We start from the raw sequence: 25,193 nt of genomic DNA on the forward strand, positions 1-25,193 counted from the left end.
GAAACACAACAGGCACTCAACAGAAGCAGGGCCCCATTTCCCATCTGAAGTTCACAGCGGAGCCCAAGTACCACAGAAGTGCAGAACCAAGTTAAGAAAGCTGGGTGGTCCACGAGACAGCAATCCATTCCCCCCTTTGGATTCAGCTCCCTGTTAATGTGTCTGTGAGAGCAGCAGAAGCTGGTCCAACTCCTTGGGCCCCTGTATCCAGTGAGAGACCCAGAAGAAGCTCCTGGCCCCTGGCTTCGGCCTGCCCAGCCTCGGCCTTTGCAGCCATTTGGGGAGTAGCAAGTAGACAGGAAATCTCCCTTTCCCTCTCCTACTTTTGCTCCCCGTCCTCCCCACCCCTGTAACTCTGCCTTTCAAATACATAAAAAATAAATCTTTAAATATATTAAAAAAAAAAAGGGCAGGGGGCTGGTACTGTAGCGCGACAGTTAATGCCCTGGCCTGAAGTGCTGGCATCCTATATGGGCTCTGTTCAAGTCCTGGCTGCTCCACTTCCGATCCAGCTCTTGCTACGGCCTGGAAAAGCAGTAGAAGATAGCCCAAGTCCTTGGGCCCTGCACCCACATGGGAGACCTGGAGGAAGCACCTGGCTCCTGGCTTCGGATCGGCCCAACGCCGGCCACTTGCGGGGTGAACCAACGGAAAAAGGAAGACCTTTCTCTCTGTCTCTCTCTCACTGTCTAACTCTGCCTGTTAAAAAAAAAAAAAAGAAAGAAAAAAAAAAGAAGAAGAAGAAGAAGAAGATGGCCCAAGTCTTTGGGCCCCTGCACCCACATAGGAGACCCAGAAGAAGCTCCTGGCTTCTGATCAGCGCAGCTCCAGCCATTGGGGCCACTGGGGAGTGAACCATCAGGTGGAAAACCTCTCTCTCTCTCTCTTAAAAAAAATTAGGCAGAAAGAAAAACAGGAATTATAAAATTTTAACTAGCCTAGGTGTGAATTGGCATCAGATCTCCTAAGCATTCAACTAGCCCTTCCCATGTATTCTTGCCCAAGAGCAGGGTTCCATTAGGAGGGGAAGTGTCAAATCATGGAAGCACACCAGCATCATTTGGGGGAGTTTTAAAAATGCAAATCTGAATCCCCATGCTAGAGATGGTGAATGGACACATTTAGGTCCAGTGTCCACCAGCCTCTTTGTTAATGACTCCAGATGACAGCACTGTACAGTCACTTGTGGAATGTGAAACTCACGGCTTTGAGTCTGGAGTAGAGATAACCACTTCTGGGATTAGGACTCAAATCAACAAAGTGAATCATATTTCCCTAAGAAGGATAAAAGCACACACTTACAGAAAATGGAAATTAAAAGTTGTTAGCTTCAGAGGTTTTTTTCTTATTTGGCACTGGATAATGTTAAAGCCTGACCATATATAAAAATCAGGAATTACTTTAGCAGCCTTGCTTATGAAAATCATATCTATTGCTTCTTCAACCAACTCCTATGTATTCTCACTGTTTTTTGGGGTGTGTGTGTGTGCTTTTCACCAGCACTCCCAGTTCTACCTCCATGCCCTCTAAGATTCATATGTTCTGTGGGAACTCACCCTGGGTCTCACAACTCCTCTTCCACTTGGCAAGTGAAGCCCAATGGGCCTATTCTCCACCAATCCAGATCTCCAACAATCTCTCCATCTCACCCAATTTTGAACCATACCCATTTAAAATGGAAAGAAATATTAATTTAAGTAACATCATTATTGTGATTTAGAAACTCTATTCACTAAATCAATTTAAATAAATTGCAATCGAATTGTAAAAAGCACTTAAAATTAAAGAGCTGAACTCAGCACTAACAAATGATAACTCATCTAGTACAAAAGCTATGATATTTGAACTTAATCTTACTTAAAATTTTCATTAATTGCCAGAAGAATTAAATATCATATCAAAATGTGTACTTGAGTCAAACTTAGTTACGGTAAAGAATAAAGAGAAAATTAACAAAAAAGTTAGACTCATATATTGAAACAGTTAATTTAATAAAAGACATCAAAACAACAGCAGCATCATTCACCACCAGGAGTGGGTGTTTGGCAGAGTGATTAAGATGCTGCTTAGGGGGATGGCACTGTGTCACAGCAGTTAAAGCTGCTTCCTGCAGAGCCTGAATCCTACATGGGTGCCAGTTCCAGTCCTTGCTACTCCACTTCCCACCCAGCTCCCTGCTGATGTGCCTGGGAAAGCAGTGGAGGATGGCCCAAGTCCTTGGGCTCCTGCACCCACATGGGAGACTGGGAAGAAGCTCTTAGATTCTGGCTTCGGATCAGCTCAGCTCTTGTCACTGCAGCCATTTGGGGAATGAACCAGAGGATGGAGGTGATATCACCTCCTCTCCCTCTCTCCCCTTCTCACCCCACCCCCCTTTCTCCACCTCCACCCTGCTGGAACTCTGCCTTTCAAATACATAAATAAATCTTTAAAAACAAAACAAAACAAAAAATATGCTGCTTAGGATGCCGTCATTCCATATTCAAGAGCCTGGGTCCTGGCTCTGCTTCCCAGATGAAGTTCCTGGCTCCTGGATTTAGCCTGGCCCAGCTTTGTGTCAGGCATTTAGGGAGTGAACCAAAGGATAGAAGATCTCTTTGTGTCTCTGTGTCTTTCAAATAAAATTGAATAAATTAAAATATTTTTAAAAGGAAGGGGTATTTCATTTGTGTTAATAAACTCCAAAGTAGAGAAAAAAAATATTTAAAAAGGCAAATGAACAAAATCAAAATAAATGTGCTCTGTGAGATGACAACAGAATGAGCTCTGAGTGTGACATTATGACATGATTCTGGGCCCACATTCATGTTTCTCACATAATATGAAAAGAGTATACTTCCTTCTAACTCACAGAAATTCTAAAAATAACCATTATGCTTTTGCAAGAGGTGAAGGGTTAAAGAAGTGATGCAATAAACTCCCCTATCATAGCCTTATAGTCCAGATCCTGCTTTCCTCACAAGTTAATGGGGTGACCCACACAAGCAGCCTGACCCAAATGTGCTCCCATTTCTTCTGCTCTAAATCAGACAGAGGTTTTTTTGTTTTGTTTAGTTTTCACTTCAGGAATTTTGCAGATACTTTATGGAAGTGAAACTCTCTCTTGAGGACAAATAAACATGATTTTTAAAGAAACTTAAAAATAAGAATCCTAGGGCCGGCACTGTGGTACAGCAGATTAAAGCCCTGGCCTTCAGTGCCTGAATGCCATATGGGCGCCACTTTGAGTCCCGCCCAGTTACTCCTCTTCTGATCCAGCCCCCTGTTAAAGCACCTGGGAAAGCAGCAGAGGATGGCCCAAGTCGTTGGGCCCCTGCACCCATGTGGGAAACCTAGAAAAAGCTGCTGGCTCCTGGCTTCAGATCAGCTCAGCTCTTGCTGTTGCAGTTATTTGGGGAGTCAACCAGCAGATGGAAAAGATCGCTCTCTCTCTTTAAAAAAAATAAAATGAATCTTAAAAAAATAGATGTTGTAAAATAATTTTCTAAAAAAAAATTAGAATCCTGCTTATGACAATCAATCACATTGGCAGAAAGTAAGCATGTGCCCAAAACAAACCACACACACACACACACACAATGATGAGCTTATGTCAGAGCAGTGATGGTCTTGTTAGGATCTATTAAAGCACAAAGAAGACAACTGGAAGAACTGCCAAGGTCATCAAAAATAAGAAAAGTCAAAGAAATCGTCCCAAACAAGAACAGCCAGACATGCCAAGAAATATAATATGCGTTCCTCATCAAACAGGACAGGTAAAACCAAGAATATCTGAATAGAGCATGAATTATTGTTAATAATCAACATTTGTATATTAATTGGAACCAAAGTAGCATTTAATGTAAGATGTCAATAATGGGGGAAAATGGTAAGGGATAAATGAGAACTTATGGTACCATCTTTACAATTTTCCTGTAAGCCCATACTAAAAACAAAAGTTTAAAAAAAAAAGGTGGGGGGGGATAAAGTAAAAACCTACTTACTGAAAAATGTAGGAACCAAAACAGACAGTCCTGGTAATTCAATAAAGTGAAAGGCTGTCCTCCTTAACACCAACAGAGCTGTGGAAGAGCAGGTTGCTAGTTATAGGGACACAATGTATCAGAGATAACCTAAGTGACAAATAAAAAAGGAGACAAAATGACCACCAGGTTTCTCCAGCAGAAAGAGAAGCATGGTGTGGAGAAACTCAGCAGGATGAAAATGAGAAGGTCTACCATAAGATTAAGAAGAAAATGTTTCTGAAAGAGAAAGAATTGTCTACAGGATGAAGGAAGCCAATACACACTTGTACTCGAGATACTTGCATCTTTCACAGCTGATCCATTTAACCTAAAGGTCAGTTTTATTAAAATGCTTATTTCATACGTATTATGTGGTGGTCTCATTCCTTCTCAGACCCACCTACTATATCTAATCATTTCAAGGAGGGTCTTTAAGTAGAGACCAGAAAACAGAAGTTCCCTCTATTTTATAGAGAACCACAACCCAAGGTCATACTTGGGAATTATTAAATGAGATGTTGTGACAATATTTCTAAACATTTTCCATTCAAAAAATGCATGGTATCAGAAAGACAACCTTCCTGTAGAATTTGTGCCAGTTCATTGATGTCTAACGTGTTAAACCACCTACATGGCAAGATAGGTTTTAAATCTTCAGGCCAACAGAACTGGCACAGTGTTACTACAATACAACTGTGAAACCATATTTGTGTCATGACAAAAAAAATCAATTACCCTTAATTTGCATTTTCAAAACCTGAAATTTAAAAGAAAATCAGTTTCCAAACTGAAGATGATCCAAATTGGAATGAAACTATACATTCCTCAATACTAATGAGAAGTAGTAGTCTTAAACATTTTTTTGATTCTTGTTGTCATATGCAGGCCAGCCTTCCAAAGATGTTTTCCAAGAGCAATAAACTAAGTAAAAAATGACATCATGATGATTCTAATAATTCACAGAACTGCAAAGACTGCATGAATCAGCATCTGAGAGGTGAGGAGATCAGAATTGCCATCCAACAAGTCTTGAAGGCAGCATGAAGCAGTGAGAGGGATCTGACTTGCAATCAGACTGAACTAGCTTAAAATCCTGCCTCTGTGGTTTGTTAACTCAGAACAAAAAGTTAACAAGCTCAACTCTAATTTACTCACCTAAAATAGTGAGCAATATTAAGGTCCCAGATCTGATATAAATACTACTTTGTGAATATTCAATAATAAAAATATTCACATAGTATTTGTTTGTTATATGCCAGGCTGCTCTAAGTACTTCATGTAAATTAACATATTGAATCTTCCAAGCAATTCTAGAAAAGGTATATATTTAACCAATTTTACAAACAAGAAATGAGACCAAGTTTGTGCAGCTAATAAATAGCTTTGTTGTATTTTCAATACATGTAGTCTGGCTCCTGTCTTTGTACTAAATCACCAAGTTATAATAACTTCATTAAGCTGTTTCCTCTCCAATCACATTATTTTCAATTCATCTGATTAAAATACTGAAGGCACTGAGGTAGGGGTTTGTCACCGTAACTAGGATGTCCACATCCCATATTGGAGTGCTTGGGAACAAAGCCTACCTACCCCATTTTTGATCTACTCTCCTGCGTATGTCCACCCTGGGAGGCAGCAGATGATGGTCAAGAATTTAGGCCCATACCACTCACAAAGACTAGAATTGAGTTCCAAGCTCCTGGCTTTGTGTAACCCAGCCCTGGCTGTTTCAGGGAACTGGGAAGTAAACCAGTGGATGAGAGATCTTTGTCCATTTCTCCTTCTCTTTGTCTAACTTTTAAATAAAATCAATTTAAATTGTTTAAGATATTTTATCGTTATTGAAAAACTTATCAGTTATAAGTTGGCAAAATTTACTTTTGCTATCAATATTAATTCATGAATAAAAATGATAAGTAGTTATTTCATCAACTAGTTCTCCAAGATGCTAAATGTTAGATACATTCAACCCATTAAATAATTAAATGATGCAGAGTTACTCCAAGAAAATCCCCAAAGTAGTTAATCCAAATAAAGCTGATCCTTCCATTTTATTACCAAAGAAGGTTCATAAAATCACAAATCACAATGAAACAAAAAAATAGGCAAGTTGACATGTAAATAAATTATTACTTTAATAAACAAAAACAAAGAGCTCTATAGCTACTAAAGATTCTGGAATCCATGGCACTTAACAAACAGCTCTGACTTCACAGTATTTTAGAATCTCAGATACCAAGCAAATAATGTGAGGAATAAACCCTAAAGGTCATTTCCTCCATCCTCCTCACTAGCACTTTCCAGCAAAATAGTCCCATGACAGCATTACTCTCATTCCGACTCTAAATGTGCTAAGTTTTTGGAGAAGATAAAACATCACCCTGACTGAAACCTTTAAAACAGAGAAAATGTTAATGAATGTCTTTTCACACTCATGTCCTTCCTCATTATTTTGAGAGAACATGCACTTAGCAAGGGCAGGAGGAAATGATGTTTTGTGCGATCCTTAGCAAATGATTGACGCTTACTAAAACAGCAAACCTTAGCTTGCTACAATTCATCAGTAAATGAACTCACCCAGATCTCTCATTTCTATTTGATCTCTAACCTACTGTGAGAAGTCTTTTTTTCAACACCATCTCCCTGATCTTGTAGCTCTACAACAACTGAAACACAGTTCCCTTGACAGTATTAACAGTTATTAAAACTGAAATAGTCATAACCTTGTTTCTATTTAACTTATGGCCAAGTGGATGATGCAACTGATCCTCCCTTAACTGTCTACTCATTCTGTTCCCTGACAACACTACCTAAAACCAAGTCACAGAATCAAGTGGCAACATTCATTAGCAAACATGGCATATAGTTCCTTAAACACACATTTCATCATACCATTAAACCAGTACAATTTCTAAGAAAACGCTAAATACCATGTGTTATAACAATATACCTTATATATATTGTTATAACAATATAACTTTGACTACTGAACTTGCGCTAAAAATAAGCTTTGCAGATTATGACTAGAAAAAGTTTACATTTCTCAGATGACTACAATTAGATCATTTTCAGTATTCAAAAGACATTATAAACAAATAACAGAGCAGGGAGGGGCATTGTTCCTAACCATCTTTCTTTACACAGCCTTTTCCCAAAATTTTAAGGGCCTCTTTAGAGTACTGTACTGCAGTGTCACAGCGATCATCAGAGCATTCAAATGAAGCCAACTGACGGCAAGAAGCGGACTGTACCCTGTCGCTCCCCGTCTTCGTGGAGGAACGACACAGGACCCTGCGCTGTTCTTTTGTCTGCTCGGCCCTCCCTGGGTTTGCTGCTGGTTCTTCCCGGGTTGGCTACCGTCCCTTCCACCTCCGTGGAAGGGCGGTTCCCCCTGGCCACTTTCCCCACTTCCGCGGGGGAGCGGCACTCCGCTGGCCGGCTCTCTCGGGGGCTGCTCAGGTGTTCCTTCAGATAGATGTTCCTGGTGCATGTTGTCTCTCTCCTCCTTTATAGTCCTCTTCCACCAATCCCAACTCTGCTACCCACACGCCGAGTACGCTGCTCTCCTCCAATCAGGAGCAGGTCCTGCTGTTTATTGGTTGAACTGGAGGCAGCTGTGTAGAAGCTGTTTGCTCCTCTCCCAGGGCCATATTGTGGGAGAGCAGATGCATAGAATAAGTCTTAATTCCAGTAACAGTATAGTCCGAGTTGCTCCCCACAGTACCCAACATACCTAACTTGTAAAGGATGAGACAGAAAATACAAACAACCAGTTTCTGCATCAATAAAAGCCAAAATGGCAAAACAAATGGTATCTTGAAATGATTCTTCTGTATTACTACTAGGCATGAACCATTCTATAAACAGCGTGTGGTTCCTGGGCATCTTATGATGCACAGAACAGAACAAATCCATGACATAAGAGTCATGGTCTTTCCCACTCTCCCTCTAGTTTGGATCTCTCTTCACTCCATGTCACCCCTAAACTCCAACTTCAATTCAAAGACCCAGTAAATGATTAAACTGTACAAGCATTTAGATGACATAGATACAGATGGCCATTTTAGAAGGAGAAAAATTTACTGCTGCGATCATGTTTTCTAACTTAATGATCTCCAAGTCTTTATTTTTTGATGGCAGGTACGGTACAAGTAACATACAGATGAATGAATAAACAAACACACTTCCAGTCTCCACTACAGCCCCGTAACAGGTTAAGAAGGTAGAAGAACTGTGGATTCACATCTTTCAATACATCAGTATTTTTTTTTGACAGACAGCAAAAGAGAAAGAGCGAGAAAGGTCGTCCTTCCATTGGTTCACCCCCCAAATGGCTACCACAGCCAGAGCTATGCCGATCCAAATCCAGGAGCTAGGTGCTTCTTCCTGGTCTCCCACATGGGTGCAGGGCCCAAGCACTTGCGCCATCCTCCACCGCCTTCCTGGGCCACAGCAGAGCTGGACTGGAAGAGGAGCAACCAGGACTAGAACCTGGTGCCCATATGGGATGCCTGCGCTGCAGGCAGAGGATTAACCAAGTGAGCCAAGGCACAGGCCTCCAATACTTCAGAAATCTAACTACACTCCCCACAGGTGATAGACACAAGTCAAATTGCAATACTGCCCTCGGGCATCCACAGAGAAGGTTCCCAGGCATCAAAAGCCTCTTAATCAGATGGAAACTTCTTTTCTGGACATTCTTCAGCCCCTGCCCCACCAGAAAACACTGCTTTTCTTGCAATGAATTAGCCACAAATAATTGTACAAGAGAATTTAAATTAAAAAATGAAATCTAAGCAAGCCAAGGTTTATCATAGTTCAGTGACTTGTTAAAAACAAAGCTTTCATTGAATATGAATGGTAACGCTGCTATCTTTGTCCTCAGGGAATCTCTATTTCAAGAGTTAAGGAGGACATTATTCAGAAGAGAACAGCTACCTTTCAGGCACACAATCATGGATTCATGCCAACGTCTAGTCCACACGTGTCAGGCGTGTAGTTTTGTTCTTCAGAGATTTAAATTCTACAGGAATTTAATTCTGTACTTTAAATCTGGAGAAAAACCCAGTATTCCCTAGTGGAGGAGAAAACTCACATCTAATATCTCTGAACAGAATAAGTTAATATTTCAGGAAATCTAACATTATGTGATCACTTTATAAATTATAATTTCATAAGTAAAAACCACTCTTCTCCTCCAACATCATCAGGTAGCACACTGCCTATTGCTCTTCCACTCACTACTTTAGATCTCATGGCAATTTCTGAAGGACAACTAAGCTGTGCTGGGCAACACTGTTCTTGGCAATCATCACCCAAACACTGTAACCCAGGATGTACTTTCTCTGTGAGTTCTGCACACTCTTTTACAAGTTGCAATCCAGATGCCTTTAGTACCATCTAAATATTCATTAGTTTTGAACATTTTCTACTCGAACTCTGACTCTCAAGGTAGAAGCACAAAGACAGAAAATGTAAGGGTCATGGACATATTTAGAAACTTGTAAGTAAACAGCAAGTTTTCCAAAATATTATATTCCAATGCCTCCCTCCTGGTGGGGCATCATCTCACTTGACGTCTTGAACGTCACAGTATATAAGATAAATAGGTACTCCTAAAAGAAGAGTCCTTGAAAATACAAGGTAATGCCCAACCCTTTTCCCTCCATTCTCATGTCTCATCTTCTGCAGTAATGTGGTTTCCTTGGGTAATGTATGCTCAGACTGAGGGAAATGAATCTCTGACCATCTTTTTCACTGTCCAGCACTGTCCTTTTTACTATTATGAACAAATCACCTACATATAAATGTCTGCCGTTAAGAAGGTCTATTTTCTTATTATAATATTTTGTGTTTACAAAATTACCTAGAATGAAACTGTAGCCAATTGGTAGTTGAAGTGTAAAAGGCTACCTCTGAGAGTCAGACAGATTTAAAAAAAAAAAAAACTGGTGACTTGTGAATTGAGGTCACCTGGACCTGCTTGTAGGTGGCACTCAAGTATCCCCAGGGAAAGTAGCCTAAAGAAAAAGAAACCAAACAAGTTTTTTCTGATTTCTCTTGCCCAGTTCTGAGGGAGAGGTGATTCTACTTTTGTTTGGCATCAACCATGAAGATCTATCGTTCCCACCACCACTGCCACCAGGACCCTACTGGTTACTAGGGTTCTTAAGTGGGGGTGAATCCCAGCACAACCAGAAGAGCTATTTTTTCACTAACTCCCTCTGAGATGTTAGTGCAAAAAAAAAAAAAAAAAATCCTGCTACAGTATCTACTTTGTGTGAAATTCAATACAGCACTCACAAACCACGAACTTCAGATACTCCATCATGGTACCTTTAGGCTGCAGGATGCCATGCAGCTTAGAGCAGCACTTGTTAACTACTTTGGGAATATCCTGAACAGCCCCCCATCATAAATAGTGCTATCTCTGACATACACATTTCCTCAACCCAAAGCAGGGCACAGAGACCTCAGTGTATAACCTGCTTCACTGACACAGCTTCAGAAGGGATCTGAGTCCTTTATGATATTTGAGCCACCCTGCAGCCCCAACCAGTGCCCCTTGGAAATAACAGACTATGACTTTGAGAGGCAAGAAATATCCTACAATTTCAGCTGACGGTAAGGACTAGAGAAATAAGGATTACACCAGGTTAAGACAACCAGCATATGAATAATTGGAAAAGTTTCCCTGGAATTTATGTTACAGTGTTTTCCAATCATCAAGTAAATGGCTTGCTTGCAACTTCTACTCAAACATCTCCAAAAGTGTTAAAATTCAATTGGTCAAAGATAAGGTCTTGGTCTTAACTTGCTATATCCTCCAAACCTCTGTTTAGCACAGAAATGAAACATTTACACTTTTACTTTCCCATCTTCCCCATTCACTCTCTCAACCATATAAATATATAAATAATATACCGAGTATATTAGCAGTACACTGTAGAATTCCTGAGACGTCTTCAATTTCCTCTTTGTTGGCATGGTCTGCATAGGAGCATCTGTTAGAGATATTGTGGAAATTCTTTTCTGCATCCCTATAACTAAGAAGAAAACAAAATGAGCATATGGAGACGTTTTCAAAGCATGTGCAAACACACTCGGCTACATATGCACAAATGCATGCAGCCTATGCTTTCTACGTAATTGCATTTTAAAATAACTGAAGCTGCAACACATACAGCGTAATTCTGCAACAACCCACTCACATCAGCATTCACAGTGTGGACCTGGAATTGGAGGCAATCATTAACAAGAAAGCTATGTGTGGAGAAAATAAAGGAGGAAAAATAAATATATCGGGGCTTTGTACAGTTAATGTATCTCTATGTCTAAGCACTTCACCGCTGCTGCTAATCTGTTTCTGGAATTTTCTTAGAAAAAGAAAAATTAACAGTGTTAATTTGGTGCACTGGCACTCAACTGTGTCGAAAGTAAACACAAGCTCTATCACAATGGAGCAGAGAGCAGTATGCTGTATGGAAAGCCAAAAGCACATACACAAAGCATTTGGAGCCTGGCAGATTTTGGAGCCTGATCATACCATTTCTAGGCTGACGCCTGGGGCAAGTTCCCTCAGTAAGTCTGTTGCCCTAGCCGCCATCCTTCATGTAAGTAGTAAGGAGGTAGTTCCTAGTGTTCTTGAGAGGACTAAATGACATGGCTACAAAGACAGATATTGCCTAAGACCTTCCCCATTACCTCTCAATGAGAACTATGACATCTAAGCCAAAGACAGTGAAGACCAAATGTTCCCACATTCCCAAAGAGTAGTCAAGAAGACAGGAACTCTCCTTCAGGACTTAAAAGGTGACAAAACAGTCATTGCCACTGCCACTCTGCCGCCAGCTCATAGACACAAAGAAAGAGAGAACCTCAAAAAGCAATCCTCAGAAGCATGTAGTTGGCCTAGGAGGAGCAGGCTGCTGTACTTTACCCTCTGCCCTCTGAGAAAAGAAGAGAAGGGACCACTCCCTACAAAGGGCAGTGAGGAGTCTGGCACTGGTAGAGATGTGGGTTGGGTATCTCATTCTTCAGCGAGCTTGAGCAGAGCTGATAGATTTTTTGATCACATCTCATCCTCACCATACCTGATTGAGCAGAGGAAGAATATTCTAAAGAGTTATTGACAAGGAAGAGAAATAAAGCAACAGTGGAAGCAACCTCTAAACCTACCATTTGGCAAGGCAAATATCTCAGTATCCTCTGGGTTAGGAGAAGCCACTAAAGAGTGACAAGCTTGAGCTGTCCGGCCATCCAGCTGCTGTCAGTCTACACAATGCTGGACAGGGCTCTCTTGCAAAACTGTGTGGGGTACAGTACTCAGGGACAGGACCTGGGGCTGCAACTGATTGAGGGCATCAAACCAAGAGACAACTATCACCACCAGCAGTGAATTCAAAAAGACTTCTGCCAACTTCCCTTTCTTTCCTACCTGATAATATATCAGAAAAAGATAGGAGCAGGGCCAGCCCTGTGGCGCAGCAGGTTAAAGCTCTGGCCTGAAGTGCCAGCATCCATATGGGCACCGGTTCTACTCTTGGCTGCTCCACTTCCCAATCAAGCTCTCTGCTATGGCCTGGGAAAGCAGTGGAAGATGGCCCAAGCCCTTAGGCCCCTGCATCCACATGGGAGACCTGGAAGAAGCTCCTGGCTCCTGGCTTCAGATCGGCGCAGCTCTGGCTGTTGCAGCCATCTGGGGAGTGAACCAGTGGATGGAAGACCTCCCTCTGTCTCTACCTCTTTCTGCAACTCTTTCAAATAAATAAAATAAATCTTTTTTTTTAAAAAAAGACAGGAGGGCAGGGAAAGAGAGAGAAGCAGTGCCCATAAAAGATTAACCTGGAGAAGAGTGAAAACCCCTTTAACAGACCCTCTCTGCAGTGCCTTCCAAGTTCCTCAGGCCTTGCTCTGATCCAGACAGAGAATTATGCAAGCATTAGATCAGATAGGAGATGCAAGATGCACATTGTCCTGGAGTGGACTTTACAAACCCTGAAAGTACTTAGAAAATAGACAATCTGTCCCAGCCAGCATCACAGGGGATTTATTCTAGCATGTTTGAAGCGACTGGACAGAAAATGAACCATTTCCATACTTGTGCACCTCCCCAAGATCAAACTCTAAGAAACCAGTAAGGCAAACTGTATGGTTTCTAGAATGTAGGAATCACTCAATGACAGTTAGAAGACGGAGCACAGACATTAAGCACAGGCAAATACAGAGTTATTTTTAAATCACACTCCATGATTTTTAACAGGGTGACCTTGGAGAGAATAGTTTTCTCTCAGCCTCAAATTCCTTTTCTATAAAATGAGCTGAATAGAATTATTCTATGAAAAATATGGTTAGAATTAAGGAAAATGACAGATGTAAAGTGCCCCCAGCACATTGCCTCACACAGTAAGCAATCAACAGATCCTAGCTTTTGTCAAACTTAGCTTTTGCTAAGAGATAGTTATTGTATATGAATATGTGAAAAAGCTGTATCACTCTTTAAATAATTCACAACCACAACATCCAATCATAATGCATATATAATATCCTTGAAGTGCGTGTTCTAGAATAATCAGAGTTCACCTACTTATAATTTTACTTCCAGCATTCTTTTAAAATTATTCTAGTTTAATCTCTATTTAATTGCTCAAAGGAAAAAAGAATAGAAGATTGGGTGTATAAAACAAACATAGGAACCACAGCAAAAACGAGAGTAATAGAATTTAATTTTAGATGACTACAGGAAATAGTGTCCTAGGCTCATAACAGGTTGCCAGCAGTTCTTCCATGTGATAGTAACACAAATGTGCTTACCTAATAAAAACTGTAAAGTGAATAGCACGATTCTGAATATGTCTTTCTTTATGCTTAACTGTTGAAAATGTATAATTAACAAATGTTACAGTTCAGAAAGATCACCATGTGCTTTCTACCATAGTTCACTAAATGAATCTATGCTTTGTTTATAATGCCATGGTATTCCATTTGTGTGAGCTATAGACTAGCTGGAGTCAGAGAATAAATGTAAATAAGAAACACTGGGTTGGACACTCTAAAGACAGAAATTTAGGCCAGAGGCAGAGGTCTGGCACAGTGGCTTAAAAGCTATCTACTGAAACACCCCTATCAGAATTCCTGGCTTGAGTTTTGCTTCCAATCCAGCTTCTAACTAATCAGCAACCTGGGAGGAAGCAGATGAGGGCTCAAATACTTGGATCCCTACCATCTAGGTGAGAGACCTAGACAGACTTCCAGGCTTCTGGCTTTGGCCTGGCCCAGTCCTAGTTGTTGTGGGCATTTTGGCAGTGAGTCAGCAGATGGAAGATCTCTCTAACTTTTAAAAGAAATTTGAACAAAAAAATGAGAAAAGGAATTCTGCAAAACAAGAAAACTACCCAAAGATAAGCTGGGTGTATCTTGCTGCATATGCTACAAGAAATTATTCTCAACTTGCAAATGCCCAAAGAGACTTGGAAAGGATAGACCAGGAAGACAAAGTGAAAGACAATCAACAGGGGGCCGGCGCTGTGGCATTATGGGCTAAGCCTCCGCCTACAGTGTTGGCATCCCATATGGGCACCGGTTTGAGTCCTGGCTGCCCCTCTTCCAATCAAGCTCTCTGCTATGGCCTTGGAAATCAGCAGAAGACGGCCCAAGTGCTTGATCCCTTGTACCCACATGGCAGATCTAGAAGAAGCTCCTGGCTTCAGATCACCCCAGCTCTGGCCATTGCGGTCATTTGAGGAGTGAACCAGCAGATTGAAGACCTCTTTCTCTGTTTCTCCCTCCCTGTTTGTAACTCTACCACTCAAACAAAATTTTAAAAAAAAGGGGCAATCAACAAAAACTGAAATGCAGAAGAGATACTGACAGTGGTAGGAATAAGTCAACCAATGTAATGATAACCTTGTCTATCAGGTGCTGTACTATTTTACATGACTACATAATTTAACACTTTACTATCAAAAATTTTACATTTAATCTTCACCCGAACCCTGTTGTCATTCCCATTTTAAAAGAGAAAACTGAAGCTTGGGGATTTTAAATAACGTATCCAACATTATTCTAATAACAATTTTAAGTCTAGTACATCTTATGCATCACCCCCGAAGCACAATCTCTCCAGAACAAAAAAAAAAAAAAAAAAAAAAAAAAAGAAAGAAAGAAGAAAGGACACAATATGACAACAAGGGACATGAGGGGGGAAATGCCATCATAAACAGCTGTTCCTCAATCCTGAATTTTTAATTCCTAATATGCACCTTACCTGTCTCCAACTGGCATCTTTCATTTCTCACTATTTGACTACATGCTTCCCAGGAAGTTGGTTCACTCCCTAGAAGCTTACATTAAAGATCAACTAACACAGGCAGGTCTTTAGCACAGCAGTTAAGACTTTGCTTGGGATACCCAGCCTTACTGGAATATCTGTTTTCAGTTCTGGTACTCTGCTTCTAATCCAACTCTCTGTTAATGTGCTTCCCAGGAAGTAGCTATAGTGTCTCAAGTACTTGGGTCCCTGCCACCCAAGTGGGAGACCCAGATGGCGTTCTTGGCTCCTGGCTTTGACCTGGTTCCTCCTTGGCTGTTGCAGGCATTTGAGGAGTTAAGCTGCAGATAAAAGATTTCTCTCTCTCTCTCTCTCTCTCTCTCTCTGTGTGTGTGTGTGTGTGTGTGTGTATGGGTGTTTCTCTGTCTCTCTACTTGCATTTCTCATCATTTAAGATAAAATGAAGGCCGGCGCCGCGGCTCACTAGGCTAATCCTCCGCCTAGCGGCGCCGGCACACCGGGTTCTAGTCCCGGTCGGGGCGCCGGATTCTGTCCCGGTTGCCCCCTTCCAGGCCAGCTCTCTGCTGTGGCCAGGGAGTGCAGTGGAGGATGGCCCAAGTGCTTGGGCCCTGCACCCCATGGGTGACCAGGAGAAGCACCTGGCCCCTGCCTTCGGATCAGTGTGGTGCGCCGGCCGCAGTGCGCCGGCCGTGACGGCCATTGGAGGGTGAACCAACGGCAAAAGGAAGACCTTTCTCTCTGTCTCTCTCTCTCTCACTATCCACTTTGCCTGTAAAAGATAAAATGAAAACAAATAATTGTTTCTTAAAAGAGAACTAATATAGGGGCCAGCACTGTGACACAGTGGGTTAACGCCCTGGCCTGGGGCACCGGCATCCCATATGGGCACCCGTTCGAGACCCAGCTGCTCCACTTCCGATCCATCTCTCTTCTATGGCATGGGAAAGCAGTGGAGGATGGCCTAAGTCCTTGGGCCTCTGCACCCACGTGGGAGATCTGGAGGAAGATCCCGGCTCTTGGCTTTGGATCAGTGCAGCTCTCACCACTGCTGCCGATTGGGGAGTGAACCAGCGGATCGGATGGAAGACCTCTCTCTCTCTCTGCCTCTCCTTCTCTCTTAACTTTCAAGTAAATAAATCTTTAAAAAAATAAATAATAAGTCATGCAAACATCTGGGGACACAGCATCCCAAGGCAATGGAACACTATGTGCAAAGGCCCTTAAGCTAAACTTGGTGGAATCAAGAAACCAACTTGCAGTGTTAGCATCCCATATGGATGCTGGTTCATGTTCTGGCTGCTCCTCTTCTGATCCAGTTCTCTACTATAGCCTGAGAAAGGAGTGAAAGACAGCCCAAGTGCTTCGGCCCCTGTACCTGTGTGGGAGACCCAGATGAAGCTCCTGGCACCTGGCTTTTGATTGGCCCAGCTCCACAGTTGCCGTCATTTGGGGAGTGAACCAGCAGATGGAAGACCTCTCTCTGTCTCTACCTCTCTGTAACTCTCTCAAATAAATAAAATCATAAAAATATTTTATTATTTCAATTATACAGTTTAAAGCAGGGGTTTCAAGGTTGGACTAGCAAAGTCAGCATTCCCTGGGAACTTGTTAGAACTGCCAGTTATTAAGCCTGACTGGGACATAGTGAATCAGAAACTCTAAGAGTAGGGCCCAGCAATCTGTGTTAACAATCCTGCCAGGTGATTCTGATACACATAGAGACGCACTGGTTTCAAGTAAGACAGTGGCACCATCTACTTTTTCAACCACTCTGCTGTGGTGAAATTACAATGTTAAGGAACAGGAGAATAGGCCAGAAAACTAGATTGTAATGTCTCACTGAGAGACGATACATGATTAACAGTAAGATGAAGAGAAGATTTATCACACTGCACGAATTATTTCAACACTCATTTTCCCAACTTGAATGAGCTCTCTTAATAAAGAACAAGAGGATGGATAATTTAAAGAGTAGGATAAACGTTTCAAGATAAAGCAGCTGTGGTAGAGAGAGGCTACCTGACTCTAACGAGAGGCTCTCCATCAGTTGCTCCCTCTCAGTCCTTGCATCTGTGACCCTTGGAGCAGCTGCTCCTACCATTCCCATCTAGATCCTGGGAGAGGAAAAAAGCCTCGAGTTTCTATGGGCAACCAGGACAATAATTCAAGGAGCAGAATTACACAGTCCTGGATCTCTGACAAGTGCAGCAGATCGAAGGGCAGAGTTTGAAAGGAGAGGAAAGGGACAAAGAAGAAGTCAGTGATTAGAGGCTTAATTAAGAAATTACTGCAGGTCTTCTATGTGGAAGCTGAAAAAGTCCATGTGAAAGTAGAATGATGATTAGCAGAGGCTGGGGAGTGTAGAGAGGAGGAGGAGGGAGGGAGGGAGGTAACAGGTAGCAAACAGAGATAGGAGGAAGGTTTTTTTAAATAAACTTATTTAATTAAACTAATTCCATTTTCCTGAACATTTTTAAACATTTATTTCAAAGGCACAGTTACAGAGAGAAAGGGAGAGGCAGAGCAAGAGAGTGAGTGAGAGAACAAGAGACAGAGAATCAATCTTCCCTCAACTGCTTCATTCCCCAAGATGGCCACAACAGGCCAGGAGATTCTTCCAGGTCTCCCAGGAAGATGGCACTTGGGCCATCTTCCACTGCTTTCCCAGGCACATTATTGGGGAGCTGGATCAGAAGTGGATCAGCTGGGACTCAAACTGGCACCCAGGAGCAAAGAGTTCTTATGTTCTGCAGCGCAGTGGAGTGACTATACTTCACAATAACCAATTATATAAATTTTATCAACTAGAAGAGAGGAGCTCAACAGCTTCAAACATAAATGACAAGGAGATGGAAATGCTAATTGTTAAAATTTGATCAGTGCACACTGTATACATGTATTAAAATATCACAATAAGCAATCATTAATTAATTAAAAATAATAAAAAAGAGAAGGGCTAGTTCATATGTCACCCATCTTGATTCATGGTCTCAACCTAAAAGCTGAATTACTTCAACACAAGCCATAGGAGAGCTCAACCCCTCAGGTCCCCAAACATATGTAAAATAGCACATGTCAGCACTTGTTCTCAACTACATGAAATCCCTTTAACTGTTCGAAACACATCCCTTTACACTGAAATAAAAAGTCTTCAACTGTGTTTCCTTAAGAGGAATAACACCCAGGTGTGAACACATTTTAGTCCAAGTGTTAGTAACATTAGCTGCTCTCCTTCAGTTTTGAAAGGAGAAATAAAAACAAGGGTAGAGTCAAAGACAAAAGAGGGGGTCAGGGAAGCCTCATGATGAGGGCAAAGGCAAGACAATCAAGAATGGCAAATCTGACAAAGTCACTGCCACTGGCCTTTATCTTCTCCATCAGCAGGAGGACAAATAAAGGCAGTGGGCAAAGCTACTTTAAGTCCTCAAAGTCCATCAACACCCAAGCAGAAACATGCTAGCCTGGCTATGGGGATCAGAGACACTTATTAACACTGTAGTGGAATTCTGTTTTCTTTACATTGTGTCTGCAATAAACAAACTAGGAAAACACCATTTAGGCAATGAACAGAGAATAGTCACAAGGTTATGTCTACACAGATAGAGAGAAGCCTGAGGCAGGTAGTTTAGAAGAACCCCATCCTCCTAATGGTTTGCTGAATGTATTTTGGTTCTATTTTGATCACATTGTAAGAGTCCCACTCCAATTTGCCTTAAACACATAGGTTAATTCACAAATCAGACTATATATCATCATTTACTATTAATTTCAAAACAGTACATTCAGAAAATGATTAGAGTTTGATGACTGACACTGTCACAAAGATTAATAACAATGATAAACATAAAGCAAACAGATATGTAGTGCTTACCAAACTGTTCTAAATATATTAATTAAGTTAATCCAACCACCATACTTTGAAAATAGCAAATTCAATGAGAATGAATAGTTTTATTTTAGAATGTGTGGGGAAAGATTAATTTAGTATTCCTTATCTCCATTAGGATAAATCATTTGAAATCACTAATGGCCTAAAACTCAGTCATTCTAGAAGTTTAAATATGTTCCTCCTCATATTGCACTCTTGAGGATTAGTGTGACAAAGTTTAAAGCAATTCCCTTTGAAATGACAATTAACATAGTCATCAAGCACTTAAAGTATATGACATTGTACCAGGTACTGAGGTTACTTTTCAAAGAGTTTTCTTTTTCTTCTGTTTTTGTAAAAAATAATTGTAATACATCCAAAATAATACAGCCAAAAACATACTCTTGATTCCCATAACAAGCACTGTTAACTATAAATGTCAAATGATTCCTAACAGCATTTCAAAACATACCACTGTTGAATTTTGACTCTTTAGAAGTTCTTAAATATTACAAAAGTAAATCACTTTTGCATATAGTGAGGAATAGCAAGGAAAATGAAAAACATAAATTGATACATTATTCCTAATATCAGTATATCCAGTTTAAAAAACTAGGCTGTAAGTCAAAGTAACCTTAGGCTTTTGTACAAGCGTTCTTCCAAAAATTAATAGAAAATGCATTAAAAAACATAATATATATAAAAAACTGTACCAAATTAAACTTGTCTTAATTTTTCCACAAATGTTTTGAGGAATTCTCATATTTCTCCATGCTTTATCTCATAGCTAATCAAAGGCATACCTTAAACTCATTTGGAGCTGTCTTCATAAAATATTTCTATTGAATATCTCATTTAATAATGACACCTAATCCTTGAGTTACTATTATCACCATCATGTTTTACAAAAAAGATGCAGTTGCTTATTAAAAGCTCTGTGTGACAGTGAGGCCTCAAATTCCTTTCTTTTGACCTAAAGTCCTCTTGCCACAACCACTATGAGAAATGGGGGACAACAAAGAAATATGTAAAACCTGACTCTAGCTAAACCAAGATCTCCCATTTACCTGTGTTGTTAGTCGTGATTTTGATTAAGTTCTATTGAAGGGTTCCAAAATCCAAAATTCTCTGTTCATACCAATAAACCTGACCAGATAAGTAATACAGATGTTGAGGTTGTTGAAATGAGAGGGTAAGAACACAAGCAGGGAAAAAATTAAAAACGGTGAAAGGGAATTCTGTTTAAAAGAACTAAACACCATAAGCCAAAAGAAATCACTCCAAGGGATCCCATTAGACCCCACACAGATTATGAGATCCTAGCCACTATCAGATAAGGATGATCTTGATAACATAAAACTACATGCTCAACAACTCTATTTGAGCGAATACATTTAATTTCTCCCTAATCATGAAAAAAAAATTTACTTACCCAATCACTTGATGTTCATAATACTTCAAGGTCCTCTTCAGAGTTTGCTGGATTATTTGAGGCTACAGAATAACAATAACAATAATATATTAGCAAATTCAGTGCCATTCTCATTCTGAGCATCTAGGCAAATACACAGCTTCTCACCATTATTAACCCTTTTGCCTCGTTCCACGTGCTTTCCCCCACAGGAACTAACACGAGTTACTCAGCAGTTGCCCAGAATCTCCCAGTTGCAAGTAGGGTAGGATTTCTTTGCCATATTTGTTCCAATATTTTTTAAGAGTTCTTAAGTGCAACAAAATACTCATTGGATATGCACAATAAATCCAGTCCCTGGGAAGAAGTGGTGAGCGAGTGGATACTGCAGAAACAGATCACTGGTTCCCCTTCCAGGTGCATGTATTCTGCAGGAGGGAATGACCAAGCGAAACAAAAGGGCACATCTTCATACTTTCTATTACAGTTTAGCAAATCATTCAAGGATGGTCTAGCAAGCAGTGATAAACTGAGTTCAAATACATTTATAGTAAGAGATGTCTTTAGGCATAGGTAATCTTCCTTCACTTCTGTACCCAAAAGGGCTAATAGAAAGACTGAAGCAGATGGGAAGCAGGTAGTCCAGGGCCCCAACCACCACTTCGAGTAACAGTGAACCTGACTTCAATATTCCAAGAGATTGCAAGCCAGGCTTCTTTCTAGAAGCTTCCAAAAGGAGCTACAGCGTTTGAAGAGAAAGAGAAAAACAAACAAAATAACAGGCTCTGCTGATAATTTCTAAGCAGCTCATGACTGAATTTTATAATCCTTTCCTCTGCATGACATCTCAAGATTGAATTTCTTAATCCCAGACCAAGAAATTGTTAGGCTTCTTGAAGCTTCAGAGCCCAATCTTGGAGTTTCATACTAAGAGGGCCATGAATGGAACATAAAGATCCTAGAACACAGATTTTATTAAGAAGTTATAACAAGAATCAAATTCTCAGTGCCAAGAGAGTGAAGGTTTCAAATAAACACTTGAGTCAATCAAGCAGGAAAAGCAATCAAAAGGTTATTAAATGACTGATTCACTGTGGCTAAGGATGAATTTTAGGGGAATACAACGATGGCAACATACACACTTCAAAATACGAGGCAGCATGGTGACAGTAATATCATGTGCTGCTAATTACCTGCACAAACCTAGTGTCTCTAAACAGGTCATCTGCAGCAACAGTGTAGCACAGTGCAGGTATCTAAAAAGCAGTGAGTAAATACCACTAATCTAATCACTGATCCTTCCATGTGGCTGTCTTAAAAATAATTTAAAGGAAGGGCTGGCGCTGTGGCATAGCAGGCTAAGCCTATGCCTGTGGTGCCGGCATCCATATGGGAGCCAGTTCAAGTTCCAAGTGTTCCTCTTCCAGCTCTCTGCTGTGGCCTGGAAAACCAGTAGAAGATGGCCCAACTCCTTGGGCCCCTGCACCTACATGGGAGACCTAGAAGAACCTCCTGGCTCCTGGCTTCAAATCAGCCCAGCTCCAGTCATCGCAGCCATTTAGATAGTAAACCAGCAACTCCAAGACCTCTCTCTCTCTCTCTCTCTCTCTCTCTCTTTGTAATTCTACTTCTCAAATAAGTAAATAAATCTTAAAACAATAATAATTTAAAGGAAATACCAGAAGTCGATTTCAAATTTCACCTGGAACTACTCCATGTTCACCTTTATTTAGGATAGATGCAACAATTTCCCTACTTACCACCCCTCTTCAAACCTCTAACATCCTCCTTGACAGGAAATGGTTATTTTCTAGTTAGAGAAAAGTGAGTTTAATTGACATCAGGGGCACCAGCTGAGATCCATTCTACATTCCTATGTGGGAGAACACTGCCATGGTGCAAATCTCATGCCTCAGACATATCCTTCACATTAGCCAAGCCAACACACCAGTGAATTTAAGGGAGACTGCCTTGTTCAGAGAAACAAGAGGGAACCGCCTTTCACCAGCTGTTTTTCATTTATGCCAGGTTAAAAAGATGAACGTGCCCTCAAACTGGCACAGGAGTTTCTACTCATCAGGATAGAACCAAAGCAGAGTACATGGGATGCACCTAGGAAAAGAGAAACAACTCCTGAACTAAGCAGCAGTGGAGTAGTTGTGAAATCAAAAGAGAAGGGAGCAGGCACAGCAGGCCTGGCACACATTAAAAACTTGCCTTACAGCCCAACCGATGGCCAGCCTACACCACATCATTATCAGTCAGTGGCTCCGTACCCTTGGGAGCTGAGCCTCCTGCACTGGTGTGGCAGTTTCTGAGCTAAAATAACTTTCCCTTTGGCAACATGCCCCCAAAGCAGTGAATAGCCACAGAGGGATTATCCTTCCAATAACCTCTGGTCACAAAACATGGAACAGAAAGCAGGAACAACAGTGCACAGGGCCAGTTAAGCCCAGAATGACCTCATTTGCACAAAAGGACATTTTTTTCCTATAGCACGAATTTCCCAGTTATTAAAAAGGACATATTTGTGAAAGGAGTTGAGGCTTTAAGAGAGCTTACTTTTTTCTTATATGAAGCAATTAGTTCCACTCCCAGTAGGAATTAAATCTGCAGTTTCCAAATACATTAAAAGGAAATGTTCTCTGGACACAATCAACAAGCTTCAAGTTGGTAAAGCATTTGTGCATACTCTGTTGCTTGCCAACAAGTGCATGCATTCTAGCGTCTAAACCTCAAGCATAGGGGTTGAATACAGAGTATCTCCTATAAACCAAGGCAGACTTCCCTCCAGTCCTGACCTGACAAAATGTTCTCTCCCATCTTCAGCATTTAGCCAATTGCCTCAACTCTTGCTCTCTCTCTCTCTCTCTCTTTTTTTTTTTTTTTTTTTTTTTTGACAGGCAGAGTTAGAGAAAGAGAGAAAGGTCTTCCTTTTCCATTGGTTCACCCCCCAAATGGCCACTACAGCCGGCATGCTGTGCTGATCCAAAGCCAGGAGCCAGGTGCTTCTCCTGGTTTCCCATGCAGGTGCAGAGCCCAAGCACCTGGGCCATCCTCCACTGCACTCCCAGGCCACAGCAGAGAGCTGGCCTAGAAGAGGAGCAACCGGGACTAGAACCTGGGGTGCCAGCACCGCAGGTAGAGGATTAGCCTAGTGAGCCACGGTGATGGCCTCAGCTCACACTCTTGCAAGTGAGAACTTCACATAATCTTGGGGTCTCTTTGACTTGAGTAAAAAGTAAGGGCCGATGCTGTGGCATAGTAAGCTAGGTCTCCATCCCATTTGGGCGCCGATTCATGTCCTGGCTGCTCCTCTTCCTACCCAGCTCTCTTCTATGACCTGGGAAAGTTGTAGAAGATGGCCCAAGTACTTAGGCCCCTGCACCCATGTAGGAGACCCAGAAGAAGCTCCTGGCTCCTGGCTTTGGATCGGCCCAGCTCCAGCCATTGCAGCCATTTGGGGAGTGAACCAGCAGGTGGAAGACTCTCTCTCTCTCTCTCTCCCTCTTTCTGTCTATAACTCTACCTCTCAGATAAATAAGTAAAATCTTTTTACAAAAAGGACAAAGGCACTCACATGCACTGAGGCCTTCAAAAGGGTGACTTCTGCCCTGAAGGTGATTGGGTCTGTTTCTTCAACAAGTCTCCACTAAGTGCCCTCATATGCAACTGAGGCAAAGAAATGTCACTTGGTGGAAAAAGCAAAGTCTTTGGAGACACAGACTTTCCAGCTTCTTTCATAACAAAATTCTGTTACTAAAAAGCAGCACTTGACTTTCCACAGACCAGTATGTTATCCTCTTGTGCATATCTATCATTTCCTTTAAGAAATTTAGAAAGATGATTTAGAAAAGAGGATTTGAGGTCAAACTGAGTTCAAAAGCAAGCGCTGTGACTCACTAGCTTGATGAGCTTGAACATTTTAATTAAGCATTCTGAAATAAAAGCCCCTATGTGTACCTTATTTTATGGGAATTAATTGAAATAAAAAAGCAGTCTATGGTGCTTAATAAATACATAATAAATGATAGTTATGGCCACACTGAACTGCAAATCATGGGCCCCACCCTCAAGAGTCTCATCATCTAGTGGAGGAACACAAGGCTTAGTTTAGGAAACACATTCCACAAGTACAAGATACCAGGATCCCCATCACCAAAATGAAAGTCAATAGAGTTGGTTCCAATTCCCATATACAGAAGGAAAAAAAGGAGAATTACAGCCTAATTTATAAGTATTTCCAGTGGAACATTAATTAGTCCAGGGAGTGACATAAGCAGAATTCTCAAAATTAAGATTGAGCATAGAGCTCAACCAAGACCTCTAAGTGTGAAGACATTGAAGCACCACAGCCAAGATCAAGTTCCCCAGCAGGAGCAGGCACCGTGGTACAGTGGGTTAAGCCACAACTTGGGACTCGTGCATCCAAAAATGCCAGTTTAGAGTCCAGGATACCCTGTGCTTTGATCCAGTTTCCTGCTAAAGCAGCAGATGATGGCCCAAGTACTGGGTTTCTGGCTTGACCCCGCCTGGCTGTTGTAGGCACCTGGGGGGAGTGAACCAGTGGACGGGAGATTCTCTTTCTCCCTATCACCTTCCCCTTCTCTCTCTTTCTCT

General features: G+C 41.3%; 1 protein-coding gene across 2 annotated transcripts in view; it reads right to left on the bottom strand.

Annotated features, from left to right (window-relative positions):
• GUCY1A2 (guanylate cyclase 1 soluble subunit alpha 2) overlaps positions 1-25,193 on the bottom strand; it is a 354,340-nt gene that overhangs the window by 294,536 nt on the left and 34,611 nt on the right. For both annotated transcript variants that reach the window (XM_051820049.2, XM_070077689.1), the window contains exons 2-3: positions 20,595-20,656; positions 10,929-11,050 (exon numbers count right to left, since the gene is read on the bottom strand). In XM_051820049.2, coding sequence (XP_051676009.1) covers positions 10,929-11,050; positions 20,595-20,656 — 184 coding nt within the window. The remainder of the gene's footprint in view (positions 1-10,928; positions 11,051-20,594; positions 20,657-25,193) is intronic.

The sequence above is a fragment of the Oryctolagus cuniculus genome, chromosome 1 (genome assembly GCF_964237555.1).
Source record: "Oryctolagus cuniculus chromosome 1, mOryCun1.1, whole genome shotgun sequence".
In the NCBI taxonomy this organism is placed as follows: Eukaryota; Metazoa; Chordata; class Mammalia; order Lagomorpha; family Leporidae; genus Oryctolagus; species Oryctolagus cuniculus.